At 36.7% G+C, this 17079-nt stretch overlaps 1 protein-coding gene across 1 annotated transcript in view; it reads left to right on the top strand.

Annotated features, from left to right (window-relative positions):
- zcchc7 (zinc finger, CCHC domain containing 7) overlaps nucleotides 1–15778 on the top strand; it is a 50991-nt gene extending 35213 nt beyond the window's left edge. Inside the window, exons 7-10 of the mRNA XM_016513926.1 lie at nucleotides 11656–11751; nucleotides 14370–14487; nucleotides 14575–15125; nucleotides 15685–15778. Of these exons, the coding sequence (XP_016369412.1) occupies nucleotides 11656–11751; nucleotides 14370–14487; nucleotides 14575–15125; nucleotides 15685–15753 (834 nt within the window). The 3' untranslated portion in view covers nucleotides 15754–15778. The remainder of the gene's footprint in view (nucleotides 1–11655; nucleotides 11752–14369; nucleotides 14488–14574; nucleotides 15126–15684) is intronic.
- Nucleotides 15779–17079: the final 1301 nt, after the last annotated feature.

The following is a 17079-nucleotide window of genomic DNA, read 5'->3' as shown; positions in this document are numbered from 1 at the left end:
TGAGCTTTTTGATTTCTTCCCTCAGTGTTGAATAAAAATAGTGTTTCCTGAGTTTGTACCAATTAAGTTCATGGCACAAAGAAGGAAATGGATATTATTATTATTATTATTATCCCTCTTTGAAAAGCGTGTCATGGTATCTGTTGTTTCTGCCAAAATACCATAGTTATTACAGTTATTGTTTGTACAGTAAAACTGTGGTAAATTGATGCCATTGTTTCTGGTGGGTCACCGTTTTATTCTTATTAAGGTTGTGGACTGCAAGGAAAAAGTGAAAAATAAGTATATAAATACAGTTTAGAAAAAATGTAATTCACTAAAATAAAATATAATTAAAAAATAATAATTATATTATTTATTATTATTATTATATTATTATTATATTAATTATAATAATTATAAAACACAAATTGTCTAATTTAGTTTTACAGGCTCGGATATTAGCTTCTGCTGCTGTTGTTTACTATAATTGTTTAAAATAATATAATATCAATTTTCATATTCAGCATGTGGATAATTTTCTATGTTGACAGGCTTATGCTTGGTAATATTAATGCATGTCTGAAATATATTTAATATATTTTGACATTTTAATTTTTGTAAGATAAAATAATCGGTAACATAGTTAAATGTTACATGTACTTACTATAGTAAAAATAATAAATTATACATAATTACCAGCAACTAACCCTAATCCTAACACTAACCCTATAGTAAGTGCATGCAGTTAATTATTTAAAAAATAATAATTATTTGTGTAATATTAGACCGTAACAACGTCACCTTAAAATAAAGTGCAACCCAGTTTTGATACTGTGTTGGTACAATTTTGGTGCATGTGATGTCCAATTTAAAATCTTGATTTTAAATCAAAAACAAGATGAGATGCACTGAAGAAAGAAAAAGAAAGAAAGAAAGCAGAAAGAATGCAGGGCGATTTACACAGTTTGAAAGAGATCCAGTATTAAATATTTTACAGTAGTGTAATTAAAATCATTGTTATAATCAGTGGTAACTATTTTGTCGCACCCCCAAAAAGAAGAGTTATATCTAGGTTAAAAGACCATTTGCTGTCACAGTGAATTGCTGTCCGGCGCCCTGCGCCTCCGTGGATGACATATGTGGACTTTCCTGAGTCTGTAGGCTTTATAATGGCGTAAAATAGCATGTGATGGTTTCCTGCGGGTCCACTTGGTTCTGCTGGGCTGAGTCCATCTGTTTGTGCATTACTTTCATCCTCTGGGTCCTGCCCTGGTTCTGTTTATGTGTGTAGGTACTTAAATTGAGTCACCCTCAACAGACGGTCTTTAAGGCCTTTAAACTGTCCTGGAATCTAGAGGGCTCAAAGTTAAATACAGTACAGATACCCCTGTGTGTGAGTGTGTGGGTGTTGTGCTTTGGGAGCTGTGGCCTGTCGCCCTATGCTAGGCCCAGTCAGGTGTGAAAAGGCATTCTGTCAGACCAGTCCCTTTCTACTGGGTCTGTTTTTTACTGTGTGTGTGTGTCTCTGTGTGTGTCTCTGTGTGTGCCTCTGTGTGTGCCTCTGTGTGTGTGTGTGGGGGGGGTGGGGTGAAGCCTGCACCTGTCTTCACTAACAACAACCACTCAACTCTACTCTTAAGTTTGCCACAAAACCCAAAGGAGACAGACAGAAAGAAGTGCGAGTGTTCACAGAAGCTATGCAAAGAGTGAAAGTTTTATAAAGCAAATGTGGTGTCTGGGCCAAATTTTATGTTTGGTGCGATTATGCTGTTCTTTGGTTAAATTTTCATTTGACAAACGCAACTGTTGTACGTCTGTAAGGACTTAACTTATTCAACAAGGTAAATCAAATATTATCTTTAAAATACAGTTTTAAGAATGTTCTGTACACACATACACACACAACTAGATACATTTTTGTGGTGACTAGGTACATTTAGCAACGCGCTACAGAGCTTTTATGTTTTGGTTCAGATATTACGGGTCTGAAGGGGATACGGATTCCAAACCTTTTAAGAGGATATTGGTGAGCAATTACCATTTTTAAAACTTCTTTTTAAAATCCCTCCTTTCCTCAAACTGATCAGCCTAGTAATCCTTTGCACTGTAATGAAAATTAATTGAATCATTAGCACAAGTGAAATGTATGAGGGACATACGGCTTCAAAGCGATCAAGTGATTTTTCGAAGAAAGTCAGCAATAAAGAGAAATGGTTTTGCTGTCAATATAAACATTTCTGAATATTATTCAGTAAGACCAAGCCAAATATGGTCCAAAAACCTAATGATGAATTCAGTGTTAGCTGGAAAATTAGTAAATTTATTTTGCAGATAGATGTACATTTAGTTACACCTATATGCCATTGGGCGATAGAAAGGTCTGGAATCATCCTGTGCAAATGTTTAAATGGGGAGCAAATATATATAGTTTGTAAATATCTACATGCATTTATATATGTTGGTGTGATAGACACACGGCACCATCTACTGATATAGATGTTGTACTACAGCAGTACTTCAAGGACAAACATTACTGTAAAATCCTCTTAGAAGAAAAGTGATTCATAAATTAAGGCAATAAAATTATTTTTCTTTCTTGTTGCAATTTAATAATATGACCCGTTTAAGATTTTACCTGGTATAAAATGGACAAAAGAAATCCAATAGGCTTGCACTGAAAAAGGGCCCAAGTCATATCAAGGAATCAGAATATCATAGTGAGTTTTGAGGGGGTTGCATTTTTTGATTTGGGCCATTTAGCAACTTAAGGTATAAATGTAAAAATGTAATTGTAAATCTTTATCTGTAATGATTATAAATCAATAGTACGTTTTCATTGGTTGCCAGGTAGACATTTGTGAATGTAATGATCTCTTCTCTCATATAGTGAAGAGGTGCTCTGTCCATGAGACAGAGAGAAGCGTCTGACACAGTTTATATCGATTAAACTCCCGTGGGAACAGTTCAGTGAAAATGTCAAAGCACAGCACTTGGATAAAGCTGTTCTTTCTCACACTGGTGTTATGCTGCTGACCTTTTTAAGAGTGTGATTCATGTGTGGATCTGTCAGCACAAGACATCAGAGTTTAGGGCAAGAAGAGTTTCAGTTGAGTCAAATAACTGTTTTCTATTTTAGTATATTTTAAAATGTAATTTACTCCTGTAATTGCAAAACTGAATTTTCAGCGGTCATTACTTCAAGTCTTCAGTGTCATGTGATTCTTCAGAAATCATTCTAATATGCTGATTTGGTGCGCAAGAAACAATTCTTATTGACATCAATGTTAAAAACTCACTATTTTTGTGGAAACCATGATACGTTATTTCAGGATTCTTTAATAAATAACATAGGCTAGTTCAAAAGATCAGCATTTATTTGAAATATAAACCTTTTGTAACAATGTAGTCTTTACTGTCAATTTTTGAGCAATTTAATGCATCCTTGCTGAATATTTTCTTTCAGAAAAATGTTTATATAAATATTTCGTATTTTTTATTTTATTTGTATGTTGCTTTTCTGTTGATGAACTGTGACCATTGTGATTTTTTTTAGGTGTTGTCATGCTGTGTGAATGTTGTGTGCTGTCGCCACCTGGAGGAAAAACCTCAAAATGCTTTAGTAGATGTTTGTTATTTGGGCTTGTAGCAGTATTGTGTTGTTTTCGCTTTGTCATACCATCTCTTTGTGCGGCTTTAAGCAAATATTTTTTTCTTTCTTGTTATGTCTTGTTTTTTCTGAGTCATATGTCATGCTCTTTGAAACTCAGGTATTCATTTAAGCAGAAGACATTGTTCGGGCTTTGTTTATAAACTGATTATTTTATTCCAGCTGTGAGATGAAGAGCTTTTTTCTGTTTATCAGACAGGAAAGTGAAAATGCAACTGGTAATATTGGGAGAAGAAGAGGTGGGAGTATATATGACAATGCATTGATGCAAAAATCATATCGATCCTATTTATTTTTTTAAAGCAAAATAAAATTTCTTCTTTTCTTTCTTTTGATTTTGTGAGTGAAATATATTTTTAAAAATTCTTGACCAGTTTAGTGAGAATCACCCCAGGAAAATTTGATTAATCATGATATTATGACCTTTTTAGAAGCATACATTCCGATCAATGATTCAAACACAGGTCTTCTGCCTTTTTTTTTTTTTTCCTCCATTTCTGTCACTCTCTTAAACTCACAAACCCGCACACAGTCGTTCACTCCTCCGCTGGTTTGGAGGATGGCTTCTGGTTATCAGTTGGAAGGCAGGCACAGAGAGACCAGTGTGTGTGGCATTGCATGAGAGGCCAGGGGTCGATAGCATTACAAGATGTGTGTGTATGGCTGCACATCCGTGTAAGAGTGTGTGTGTGCCTTCTGGCTGCCAGTTTCCTGTGTCTGCATTTGAATTACAAAAGCAAGGGGAGCTGGCATGAAAATAGAAAAATGTTTATCTGTTAGCCTGTCTCGGCCCTTCGCATACACACACTTCTTACTGAGCTACTGAGAAAGACAGAAGAGTAAACGGTCTGCAGCTGAGACCAGAAATGGGTTAGGGCGTCCTTTATAGCATTTCTTTGCATCTTTTCATTTATGGAATATTTTGCATGGAACAAACATGAAAATAGATGAAGTTATCAGGTGTGTTGACATGGCGTTACTACACGCTCTTAAATATAAAGGTCAGGAAAAAGGGTTTCACAGCAATGGCATAGAAGAACCATTTTGAGTTTCCCAAAGAACCTTTCAGTGGACAGCTATTAAAATAGCAGTGTTTTTCATAGTGTAAAGGACATTTCCATAATCAAAAGAACATTTTTCCACTAGAAAGGTTATATTGGATGCTGAATGTTCTTTATGGAGCCATCAATGCCAGTAAAGAAGCTGTTTTTAAGATTGCACAGGGATGGTAAGATTCCAGATAACTTGCATTAGGTTAATGTAAATGGTAACACTTTAGTATAGGGACCAATTCTCACTGTTAACTAGTTGCTTATTAGCATGTCTATTATTAATCTATTGGCTGTTTATTAGTATTATAAAGCACATATTCTGCATGACCATATTCTACATCCCTAATCCTACCAATACCTAAACTTAACAACTACCTTACTAAATATTAATAAGCAGCAAATTAAAGTTTATTGAGGCAAAAGTCATAGTTAAAGTTTTGTTAATAGCAAGAATTGGACCTTAAAATAAAGTGTGACCATGTAAATAGTCAAAAAGTAAGACTAATTGCTCCATTTCTAATAATATTATACAAAAAAAAATTTGGTTTAGCATATTTCATGGAGGTGTGTGGTTTGAGTAGAATAAAATGGAAGACCATTTTGATTTATTTGTGATTTCTGAAAAATGGTTACACAGGTTTTGCACACAAACGTAAAGTAAATAAATGTAAATGTAAAAATAAGATTTACCTTATCAGAAACACTTTCTTCCTTGACATCAGTAAAATGCCTACAAAAGTCCCACATTTAGCGAGTGAACCGTCATTGGACTATCATATACATTGGGTATGTGCAGTGGCACAGTGTAAACCTACCGCCCCACACCTCCGTTCAAAGCTCTGTTTGTAAATCACATCACAGGAAAGCAGTTGACCTGGCAAAGGCTCCGCTGAGCTACAGCAGCTCTGTCATGTCAATCAGAACTCGTCTTGTTTTCTGTCCCTTGTGCAGGAGAATCAACAATCAACATTTGACCATGATACATTGTTTCCAGCGATTGTGGTACTGTGTATATTCATATAGGCCACCTCTGTACGATATAAAAAATGTCCACGCAGATAAATCCACACTAGATGTGCATTTTTAACCATAATACAGTGGTGTTCATTTTGACAGTGCATGTCATGACATGTACATTTTATATAAGCTGTTGCAAGTTGGATATTGGGATATTGGAGGTTATACACTATGAGGCACTACATGTCTATAGATAGATTTATCCAGAAGATTGCATATTAAACCTGGATCTGCTTCTGTTCATCTTCCTCTCTCTCTCTCTCTCTACCTCGCTCCCTTTCGCTCTCTCTAAAGAGGCATATTGTAGGTAAATTATGGTTTCTTAATGAGTGATGTGATTTTGGTGGAACGTCATATATTGCATGTCTGGATGAAAATGGTGAATGTCTTTAAATGATTTCTCTTTACCCCTACCCCTTTCCTGTCGTTCTGGGGGGTTCTCTAGAGTTTTCTATTACGTATGCAAAATGCACCCCAAATCTCCCACCTCTCCCTAATCCACCAAGCACACAAAGACTGTTGACTCTGTGTGTGCATGTTTGAATTGTGATTACACTGGAAACAGTTTGAGTTTGATGTGGGTTTAAGGATTAAGGTTGTGTCCGCCTGTAGCCAAGGTGTGAAGTACTGTTGCCAGGATGCAGTGTGCATGTGTGTGTGTAAATCTGTGGGTTTTGTTTGCATAAACGTCTTTCAGGAGGGAAGAGAGGTGGTGTCTCTTAAAAACATTGGATGAGAAAATAATCTACAGTAATAAAATGAGAAATATTACGAAATATGAGAAGAAATACTGTGTAAAGCACATCTTTGTAAATCAACGCTCTCCAAAAGCAACACCAGCAGATGAGCTTTCAGAGAGAGGCAGTGTCTCTTTGGCCTCCCTGGAGCACATTATGTTCTCATGGAAGCCCTGAAGCATGTTGTGAACGTGAGGGGAGAAATAGTCGAGAAGTCATGTGAGAGTGCCTCCGTAGCACTATGATTGGCTTATTACTCGATGCAGTAATGCCCACCTATCATGTTTGCAACTGGTTTGTAAATCAGCCTGAATGGGTCATACTGTTTTGTAGTTGTAGTTTATTATACATTTAGTTTTGGTTGCTTGTTGTTAAAGGGGTCATATGATGCTTTTTTAAAGATCATTATTTGGTGTATTTGGTGTAACAGAATATGTTGACATGCTTTAATGTTCAAAAAACACATTATTTTTCAAATACTGTACATTATTGTAGGTCCTATATGCCCCGCCTCTCTCAAACGCTTCGTTTTCTACAAAGTCCCTCCTTCCGACAAGCGCAGTCTGCTCTGATTGGCCAGCTGACCCAGTGCATTGTGATTGGCCGAACACCGCAAGTACTCGTCGGAAATGTAACGCCCCTTACCATAATTGCGAGCTTCATCTTTCAAAATAAATGTAAAGACAGTAAATAATGTCATTAGTTTTACCATCAGTTCAAGCCCGAAAGGGGAACCGAGTCGCGTGACAGACAGTAATGATGCAGAACACAAGCCGCGGTTAAGACAGCTGACTCTACTGTGATGTGACGTGTGTCTATAAATGCTTTTTTGCACAAGGTCATATGAGTGTGTGTGTGTGTGTGTCTGAGAAAAAATATGCTCTGTGACTCTTGGCCCTGAAACACAAACATATCAGAGGCCACCCTCTGCCCCGATAATCCTTTCGGATAGAGGTGATACACACACACTAAAGAGAGGTAATTAATAGTGCCACAGAGCAGCTCTTATGCACAGAGGATCGGATGAAGGAGGGGTCGCTCTGTCGTCTTTTTTTTTGTTCCCCCTGTCAGTCTTCCTCCCTTTTCCACGACGTTCGAGCACGAGTGTGATAACAGGAGCTCAAGGTCAGGGAGGGGGGCACAGCGTATGTGCGATGGAGGGAGGGTCTTCTAACACACCAATTTGCATGAGATATCAGCAAGAATGAAAAAGTGCAGAAAAAGAAAAATAGATGGATAGATGGGGGAAGGTACAGTAGAGATGAGGAAAGAGACAGAGGTTAAAGGACAAAGTGACGAATGAACCACAGAAAGATTCTGAGGTAGTAAGAAGAAAGGAGCATTAGAAATACAGAAGGAGAAAGGGAAGTTTTGGAAATAAATGGAGGCCAAATGAAGAAATTTTACGTTTTCTGAGGAAAATATGAGTGCTACAGTTGTTACGTTATGTGATTGCTATAGTAAGTGGTTGTCAGTGGTTTTTAGCACATTGATGTGTAGTTGTTAGTGGGACTGGGAATGGAGAACCGGATCTTCTCTTAACTGTTTTTAAGTGTCTGCATTCTTCCACAGATGTGGATGGAACATCATACTAAAATACTTAGACAGCATGTCCTGAGTCTGCAGGAAAAATCAGTTTTAGCTTAGTTGTAAATTCAGTCTGAATTGATAATGATAGGAGAGAAGCTGCAAAATAATACAAACAATTAATCTTTTGAGTCAAAAGCCAAAAGATCAGTATGATCCAGACCAAACCAGTATGGTCTAGGTTGCAAACAAATGACTCGTATGAGCGGTTTCATTTTAATGAATCAGTTGTAAAGACTCTGGATTTCATCAGAGATCTGTTTGAACCAGTCTAACAACAGTGATTCACTCACTGAATCATTAGGAGATGATTGTGACTCTCTGAACCACAAGTCATAAATTTTGTCTTGTATAACGCAAAATTATAGTGAACTGTATACTATTATGTTTGCTTAAGGACTAATTATCGATTCTAATTTTTAAATATTATTTATTTTATTTTATTAAATTTTTTTAAGGTGGCCTTAACTATTATATACTTACGTTTTAATAAATCTGTTGATACAGTGCACTTATTTTGTACATGCATGTTTTTACATTGTACTTATATTTTAAAAATACCTGCATGTAATTACATTTGTAATTCATTTCTGTAATTACATTTAGAATTACACTGTTGACCAATCTCTTACAACTGAACCCACTCTTAAACCTACCCATACCACCAAACCTGTCCCTAACCATACCCATATCCCACCTCATTAGCAGCAAAAGTGTTTTGCAATACAACATGAACACAATAAGTACATTGTACTTATTTTTTGATGTAAGTACATAGTAGATAAGTAGATAAGGCCACCTAATATAAAGTGGGACCATAAATTCTCATCCCAAGTTACTAGGTGGTTTCTTGGGTGGTTTGTAGATTCTAGCTTAGTCGCCCAAGTCGAAAGAGCATACAAGTTTCTCTATGATATTCAAGTTCTTAGATATGACTTAGATCCCTCCTTCAGTGTGTATGGGATTTTTTCACTCATTTTAGCGTCCACCAGGCAATCACTTGGAAAAGTAACGGCATATCTCTCCTCAACAAGCTGAATGATTTGGTGTCACTTGTGTCCATAGCACAAGTTGCACTGAAGTTCAATACACTTGTTCAAATCCGTAACCTCTGTATTAACTTGATTATCAAGTATCACTAATAAACGACAGTGGATGGCAAACCTTGCATTGAGTTTGGGGGGCTAGAAAGAGTGAGTGACTGACGGAGAGAGAGAAGGGTGGGCGTCTGGGGGGTAACTGGTGGTGTCTTTGTGATGGAGATGGAGCAGTCGCCAGTGCTGAGCTGATAATGACCAACGGTTCTAATAGCATTCACCCCTCCACCCTTTAACCACTCAAGCGGAAAACGGACAGAAAGAAAGAGAGAGAGTGTGTGGAACGGAGGAAAATATGTTTAAAATATGACGTGGTGGGACCGCGTGTGTCCCGGCTTATTGAAAACGCACGTATATGAGTGTGTGTATGTCTCGACGCCCCCTTGAGGACACATTAAAAGACAATATGTGTGTAGTTTTCGGCCACGCACACACACGCACGCAAACACGCTCGCACCAGTCGGCTTACCCTCTTTATCGTGCTGTATTTACGGAGGGCGATGGAGCGTGAAACGCCTTTGGGCTCCCCGGGACCAGATGGAGAAACACACACACACATACACGCACTCCAAAGGCAGCCTTATCACCATCGCATTACTGGGATTTATTGATACCCTCTGTAATCACTCCCTTATATCACCTCAAAGAAAAGAAAAATATACAGATTATATGAATGTCTGTGAGAAAGAGTGGGAGGAGGAGACAGAGTGGATGATGGGAGAAAGAGAGTGTGAATGGGGGTCATCATTCACTAGTGAGATGGGAAATGTAAGTGAGGTTTATAATAACAGAACGGAGTGAAAGGAATTGAGTGAAGTCGAGGAAAATAACGCAGGTAGTCGGCAGACATACGCGCACACAAAGGGCACAGCTGAGGAACCGAGGTGCTTTCACACACTTGACATAAGCGGAGTTGTATTTTTGTGGTGTTTAGAGAGTGTTCTGGTACTGGTTGCGCCCGGATTCATGTCACCCTAATTGGAGGTTTCTTGACCTTACTGCTTTAACTTGTCACACAGTAGATGCTTCTGCTACAATTGGACATATCCACCTTTACTGTTACGAGTACAGCCTGCTACAAGATGTTTAGTAGATTGTCAAAGCTGCTCTTTTTTTGCACTATAAAAGTGGACCAGGGACTGTCAAAAACTGACAAAAATGCACATTAAAGACGCATGATAATAGTCCATTGTTGAAAAAGAGCAGCAGCAACATTCTGTTAAAATTCTCCTTTTGTGGTCCACAGAAGATAAAAACTTGTATGGTTATGCAATGCAGAAGTGTGAGTAGAGTCAAACCAAAAATTATTCAGACACCAGATATCATTTTTGATATCTTTTTACTAGTGGGTTCAGGACACTATAGTTCATTTATGTAAGTGAGGATAGCAAAATAAAGTAAACTGTGACATATTATACCCAAAAATTCTTCATACAGTGGACTACCAGTAAAATTTATAAAAATTTGGGACCAAAAATTATTCAGACACTTTGACCTGACCATGTTTTGCTTAAGTTTTTTTCTTTAATTGCTAATGCAAACATTTGTACACCCCAGACTGAACAAAATTAAGCAATGCTTGGTAATTGGTTGACCTAAATTGGTATTATCTAATTGTGTACTCAAATTTAACAGCTGACAGCTATTCAACCTAATTCATTACCTTTCTATCAAAGTTATCTGACATTATCAAGATGAATTTGTTCTGACACAGTTTAAATCTGAGTTCTTGTTATATTTTATTGCCACTTTCTACACTATAGTGAATAAACTGTGATAATGTGAGAAATGTTGAAGGTGTCTGAATAAATTTTGGTTCGACTGTAAATAATGACAGAATGGACATTTTTAGGGCAATTATCCCTTTGAATGAATGATTCTCAGCTAGGGGGCCAGGGCCCACTAGGGCTCCTCAATCTTTCAAGCGGGCCTCAAGATGATTTAAATGAACAATCTTTTTAAATCTATCCCCTGTTTTCTTTGAATAAAATATACAAGGTAACCTATTAAAAATGTGATTGTTCTTAAAGTTGTATTAAAGTTGTAATGAGCATATATTTTATAATTATGCCAGTCTGTAAAACATTTTATTGGGTTGAAATTGTGTCAAATAGTTTTAAAAAAATGTTCTTTAAGTCGCAAACTACCGAAAAAATCATGTAAATTCATTGCTTAAAAAAAATTTGGAGACCCGAAGAACATTCAGCTCCTAAAATGTCTGTAATCCTGAAAATTAAAATCCTTTTTCTTTTACTTTTTTTTTTAATTTAAGGAAATCAAGCACACCTGTAGATTCAAATAAGTTTTCAAAACATAAATAGGGCTAGGGGGCCTTAAAATATCAGTGTTAATGAAGGAACTGTTTCACTATTTTTCTTTTTACAGAATTTAAATATAAGATTTTATATTGCTGTATTTCTGTTCTTAAAGGAGGCAGACAGACTTTGCCATGTTAGTAGTGTAGAAGTTGGTAATCAGTCTCCTTTCTAAATCCATGTCTTTTTGTTTCTTTGTAGACCACTAATGGACCCCTCTGCAAAGCCAGTGATCCAGAGGCCTGCAGGAAACCTGCCTACTGTTACAACTGCTCTAAGAAAGGACACTTCGGCCATGTAAGTGGATCAGCCTCGTCCAAAGGTGTCACATAGCTGGTTGCTTTCCACAATGGATAACAACCGCAACAACGAAACAGAAAAATATTTTCAATACCACATTTCCACACACACACTAAAAAAATAAGAATCCCTCTTTGACCTCTATGTTGATCCTTGTCACTTCAAACAAAACAAATTGTACGAAATTAGGAAACTCAGAAACACTTCAGTCAGATTTTTCACAAATCTTATTCTCAGTGTACAAATCTTTTTGCCATTATTTTATATTCATGCACAACACTGTAAATGAAGCACAGCTATATACACTACCATTCAGAAGGTTTGAATTTTTTTTTACATATTTTGGTATACTTATATTCAGCAAGGATGCTTGAAGTTCTTTAAAAGTGACAGTAAAGAATTTTACATTGTTACAAAGAAAACTATTTAAAAACAACTGCTGTTCGTTTGAGCTATCTATTTATCAAAAACCAATTGAAAAAAATCTCAGTTTCCACAAAAATATTAAGCAGTACAACCATATTCAGCATTTTAGAATGATTTCTGAAGTATCATTGAACTGGAGGAATGACTGCTGAAAATTTAGCTTCGACATTACAGGAATATATTCAGGGTTCCCACGCTTCTTGAAAGTACTTGAATATCAGACGCATGGATTCAAGGCCTGGAAAGTACTTGAAAACAAATATAAGTCCATGAAAGTGCTTGAATTAAATTTGAAATAAATTTTGTTTAGTAGAATGGTGCTATTTCAAAACTTGTCCTATATGCGCTGTCAAAGACAAAACCAAACTGCGCTAATGATTGGGGGTTGAGATAGGGTAGCGTGAGAAAAAAACTTATCGTGTGAGCTGATGCGCAGCCCTGCATGAACCTATGGAGAAGCAGTGCATTTGCGAATGAAAATTACTGCGTGCAACTTTGAAAAAAAATATTTAGGAGCACCAGTGCGACTGACCCGATCAGCATATTTGTGTTTGCGCTCAGGGGAGCTTCAAAGGTTTCTGACTTATTTACAATGTGTTTTTGCTGCGTTGAGTAATGTATCACAGACAAATCTGTTGATTCCTTGAACACAATGTTAATCAGAATCCACTCACTGCTCAAACACCTGAGTTTTGTTCAGTGCTGAGTTCTGCAATCTCACGAATCCTCTCATTATTGCAAACAAAGTGTTGACAGGGTGTAAATAAGAGATTCATTGTGCAGTGTAGGGAGCTTCGTCGATTATAATGGAACTTTGTGAGATCGCGATGAGTGAGTGACAGCTTTTAATGATTATTAAGGGAGTTTGCAAATGTGATATTGATTTAATACAACAGTTCATTAAACAAGAAATTAATATTAAGTGACTTGCATTGTCTGACTACAACACTATTGCCTGAGTTTGCTCTATTTCATCAACGAAAATAGTTTCAAACAAAGTTACAGCTGAGCTGCTGGGCATTTCCAAGCAAACACAGTGGTGTTTTGTTTATGAATGAACGTGCGTTTTTAAACAAATCTTACCAGTGTGAACTCCATTGACTTCAATGGATTTAATTAAATTCTGCTCAAAGTGGTCTAAATTTATGAAACCTACACTTTCAAAACCTCATTACTCTGACATTTTTAATGTAAATGTTAAGTGTAAGTGAAATGTTAAGTACTGTAAGAGGTCTTTCATGATGCTACATATGCTGGGGTGTGAATTTGATAGGTGCTTGAAATTAAATAAATAGTGCTTTAAAAAGTCCTTGAATCTGGTGTTCATGAAAGAGTGGGAACCCTGGCATACACTCTATGCAGAGAGCTTGTGTATAGTATCTGGTTTTTATTAATTTTTTTGTAAACAACACCATTGTCACCATTGTAGATTCACCCCACACTGCATGAACAGAGAGATGTAGCATATCTCACAAATGGGTATTATTAATAGTATCATACCCATACGAGAGACGTTTTACTTTCATTTTTAAAGGATCTTTTCTGTTATTTAATTCGTTTAATATTTCTATATTCAAAATTTTATATTTAAAATATTAACCTCAGCATGAATTTATGAATTTAATTCCACTCATGCCACCTCGGAGCTTCATTAAACATCTGAAAATACACCTACAAGCCACTTTTGTGTTCTTCTGTGCCACCTCTGTGGTACAAATAATTTTTTTTAATACTGGTTTTATTTGATTGGTAACTTTATTCTTATTCTACTTGATTTTATTCTGTTGTTTTAATTAGACATTTTAAAAAGCTTATAAATATAATTGCTCATTACTCTGACATTTTTAATGTAAATGTTAAGTGTAAGTGAAATGTTAAGTACTGTAAGAGGTCTTTCATGATGCTACATATGCTGGGGTGTGAATTTGATAGGTGCTTGAAATTAAATAAATAGTGCTTTAAAAAGTCCTTGAATCTGGTGTTCATGAAAGAGTGGGAACCCTGATATTACATTTTAAATATAAGCATTAAAATGGAAAATAATTAATAACTTTTCACAATATTACAGTTTTTAATGTATTTTGGGTCAAATATATGCAGCTTTGGTGGACATAAAAGAGATTGTGAAAGACAGATGTGCCTTCACTGATGTCCATGATTTGAGATGTTAAAGTGTGTGTTTTCTGCAGGAATGCACCGAGAAGAGAATGTATAATGGGACATATCCCACCCTGCCATTTATTTCCCGTTACGACACAAAGAATGACATCCATTACCGGGAAATTCGAGTTAAAAAGCAGGCCAGAGGTTTGTTAGACTGTTTCTGACAAGTTGTATTGATAAAAGCTGATCATACTAGAAACCTAAAGATTTAATGACACGTGTCTCTTTCAGAACTTAAGCAAGCCGGATTGATTTCACCTGACAGAGCTGTCATTACAAATACCCCCCAACCGCCCAGGAAGAAACAAAAAACCAGCCACAAACAGTCTCCATACCCATACAACACTCACACCAACAACCAGAACACGCCGAAGAGACGCATCGCGCACACACCCAGACACACATACTTCAACGTCAAGCAGAACTCAGAAACGCCAGGAAACCACGGCAAACACACCCCTAAGAGCAAGTTGAAACCGCAAGAGCAAAGCCAGAATGAAGCCAAAAAGAAGAAAAAGAAAACACAATCTGAAATTGTTTTAGATGAAGATGCAGACATTCCTAGAGGTTACAAAAAGAGCCCTCACAAGACCAGAGACGTTTCATCACCACGGAAAGCCAATGTGAAGCCGAATAAGCCTTTTGGAATGGAAAAGAACAATAAAAAGGACAAACTATCGAAAAAGAAGGAGAGGAAGTGGCAAAAGAGAGAACGAAAAGCTGCAAAAGATTCTTCCATGTATCCTTCCGATGAAAACCTTTTTCAGATTAAGCAAAGAAAGGTATGAAGATGTATTTAAAAAAGGCAAATTGTGTGAATGGGACGTCAAGTGATTTAAATGATTCACCCTCTACTGTTGGTTGCTTTTGGTCCATCTTCTTCTTTGTATACAGTATTACTAGTTTTTAGGTTGTTCTTGGAAGAAAAATTCTACGCAAATCAGACCCTCTCACCCAAATACAGTTAATTTCTCAGTGCTTGGCTGTAATGTAATGTTTGACATTAAAAAGTGCATAATTTTGGGAAAGATTTCATGTTTATCAAATTCGGGTATTTTAAAAGCAGGTGTCCAGCTTGTTACATGACAAGTGTATAGAGTTTTCTATTTTGTGTACATGCTGACTTCTGTAACATTGTGATTAAATTAAAGTCTGTTTGTATTGATATCCTGTTTGAGATCTTTTGTGTTAATCTTTTTTTTTATGAATATTCAGCTTTATTTTAAGGTAAAATATGTAAAATCCCAGCTTTATATGCAATGAAAACTGATAGGATGCTTTTGTAAAAATCATGAACACTGTCTTTGTGGTACCATAACAGCATTCCTCTGTTTATTTTAGCATCCCTCCAGCACAACCAATGGCATGACGTTGGGGGCGGGGCTATCAGTTTGGCCAACCAATGGCTGATGTGGGAGTGGAAACCAGTTTAAAAAGTATTAGGTTTGCAATTTTTTTTTTTTTTTTTAAATGAATTACAGAAATTCTGTGCTTGTCTCTTTACGTTTTCCAGACAGGATGTGCATTAATATTACTTTGATACTTTATGAGAGAGTCATTCAATCATTTGCAACACTGATTCATTCAGAAATGAAACTCCACTACAGTCTTTTGCTCGGAGATGCTGCTTTGGCTTTGTTTAGAACTAATTTTGTGGTGTATCAAAATAGATATTAAGATTATATGAGCTTCTTTTTTACTGAACTCGCAACCATGCTCTTGATTTCATTTCTATTAAAAAGCTGTCTGTTGAACTAAAATCTCACTTTCAGACAAAAAGATGTGCTCCACCTTTCTCCTCTTTCCTGTGATTATCTTCTTGAGCTCCAGGTGTTGTGTTTAGGGCTGTTCAGCTTTAAAGTAATGACAGACAGCAAACAGCTGGTTAAGTGGTTAAACCGTTGCCATTTCCTTCGTTGCCCTATTTTTCACTTTTTAAGATCCCACATTCCTTCTCTTTATTCCATACAAGATCTCTTTTTGCTTTCATGGGTTGTGTTTTTGCTAAGAACAATATTTCAGCTCTAAAAGAGTCCAGATTTGTTCAATTGTTCTGTGAGTGCGTGTAATGTTGTTCTGCTCCGCAGGGCCGTGTGTGTGTGTGTGTGGACATTTATGTGAAAATGTGTGCCATCAGGCTTTTATTGCCTGAAACGTTTTTTTTTTTCAACAGTATAAGAGATGATTTCTTAAGCCAAATATAAATCCAACACCAAACATGGCAGTCCAGCCCACATGCAGAAAGAAAAATCAGATTTTTTCCCCTCAAGATTTGCAGACAGTATGTAAACTCAAGGGTCCCCAGGCTTGGCTGAGATGTGTAAGAGAGATACAGTACGATGTGAGGGAAGGAACATGCCACTGAGTCACACACGATCACTCACACTGATTTACTCTGACTAATTCCTTAGAAGTGATTAATCAGGCTTTTTACTGGTATAGTTGGCCACAACACATTCCCAGCACTTTGACTCAACATGCAGTCCTCAGAACATTGACAGTCATCCTCTTAAGTGTAATTAGTGAACCATACTCATCACAATTTCACTTTCAAGGACAGTATTTGCCTGTAAAATCTGTTTTAGGTCAAGCTAGTAAGTACTCTTTCTAGTTTCTAAATTTGCCTGCAGGTCTGAATCTTGCCTCCACCACTGTGGTCCATTTCTGTATGTGACATGTCTTTTTCATTAGTCCAGTTCCCAGTGCAGCCCAACTAGGGCTTAATAAAATCTATAT

Source organism: Sinocyclocheilus rhinocerous, unplaced genomic scaffold, assembly GCF_001515625.1.
Source record: "Sinocyclocheilus rhinocerous isolate Xijiao unplaced genomic scaffold, SAMN03320098_v1.1 scaffold1648, whole genome shotgun sequence".
NCBI classification, from domain to species: Eukaryota; Metazoa; Chordata; class Actinopteri; order Cypriniformes; family Cyprinidae; genus Sinocyclocheilus; species Sinocyclocheilus rhinocerous.
This window is presented reverse-complemented; position numbering and strand designations above follow the sequence as displayed.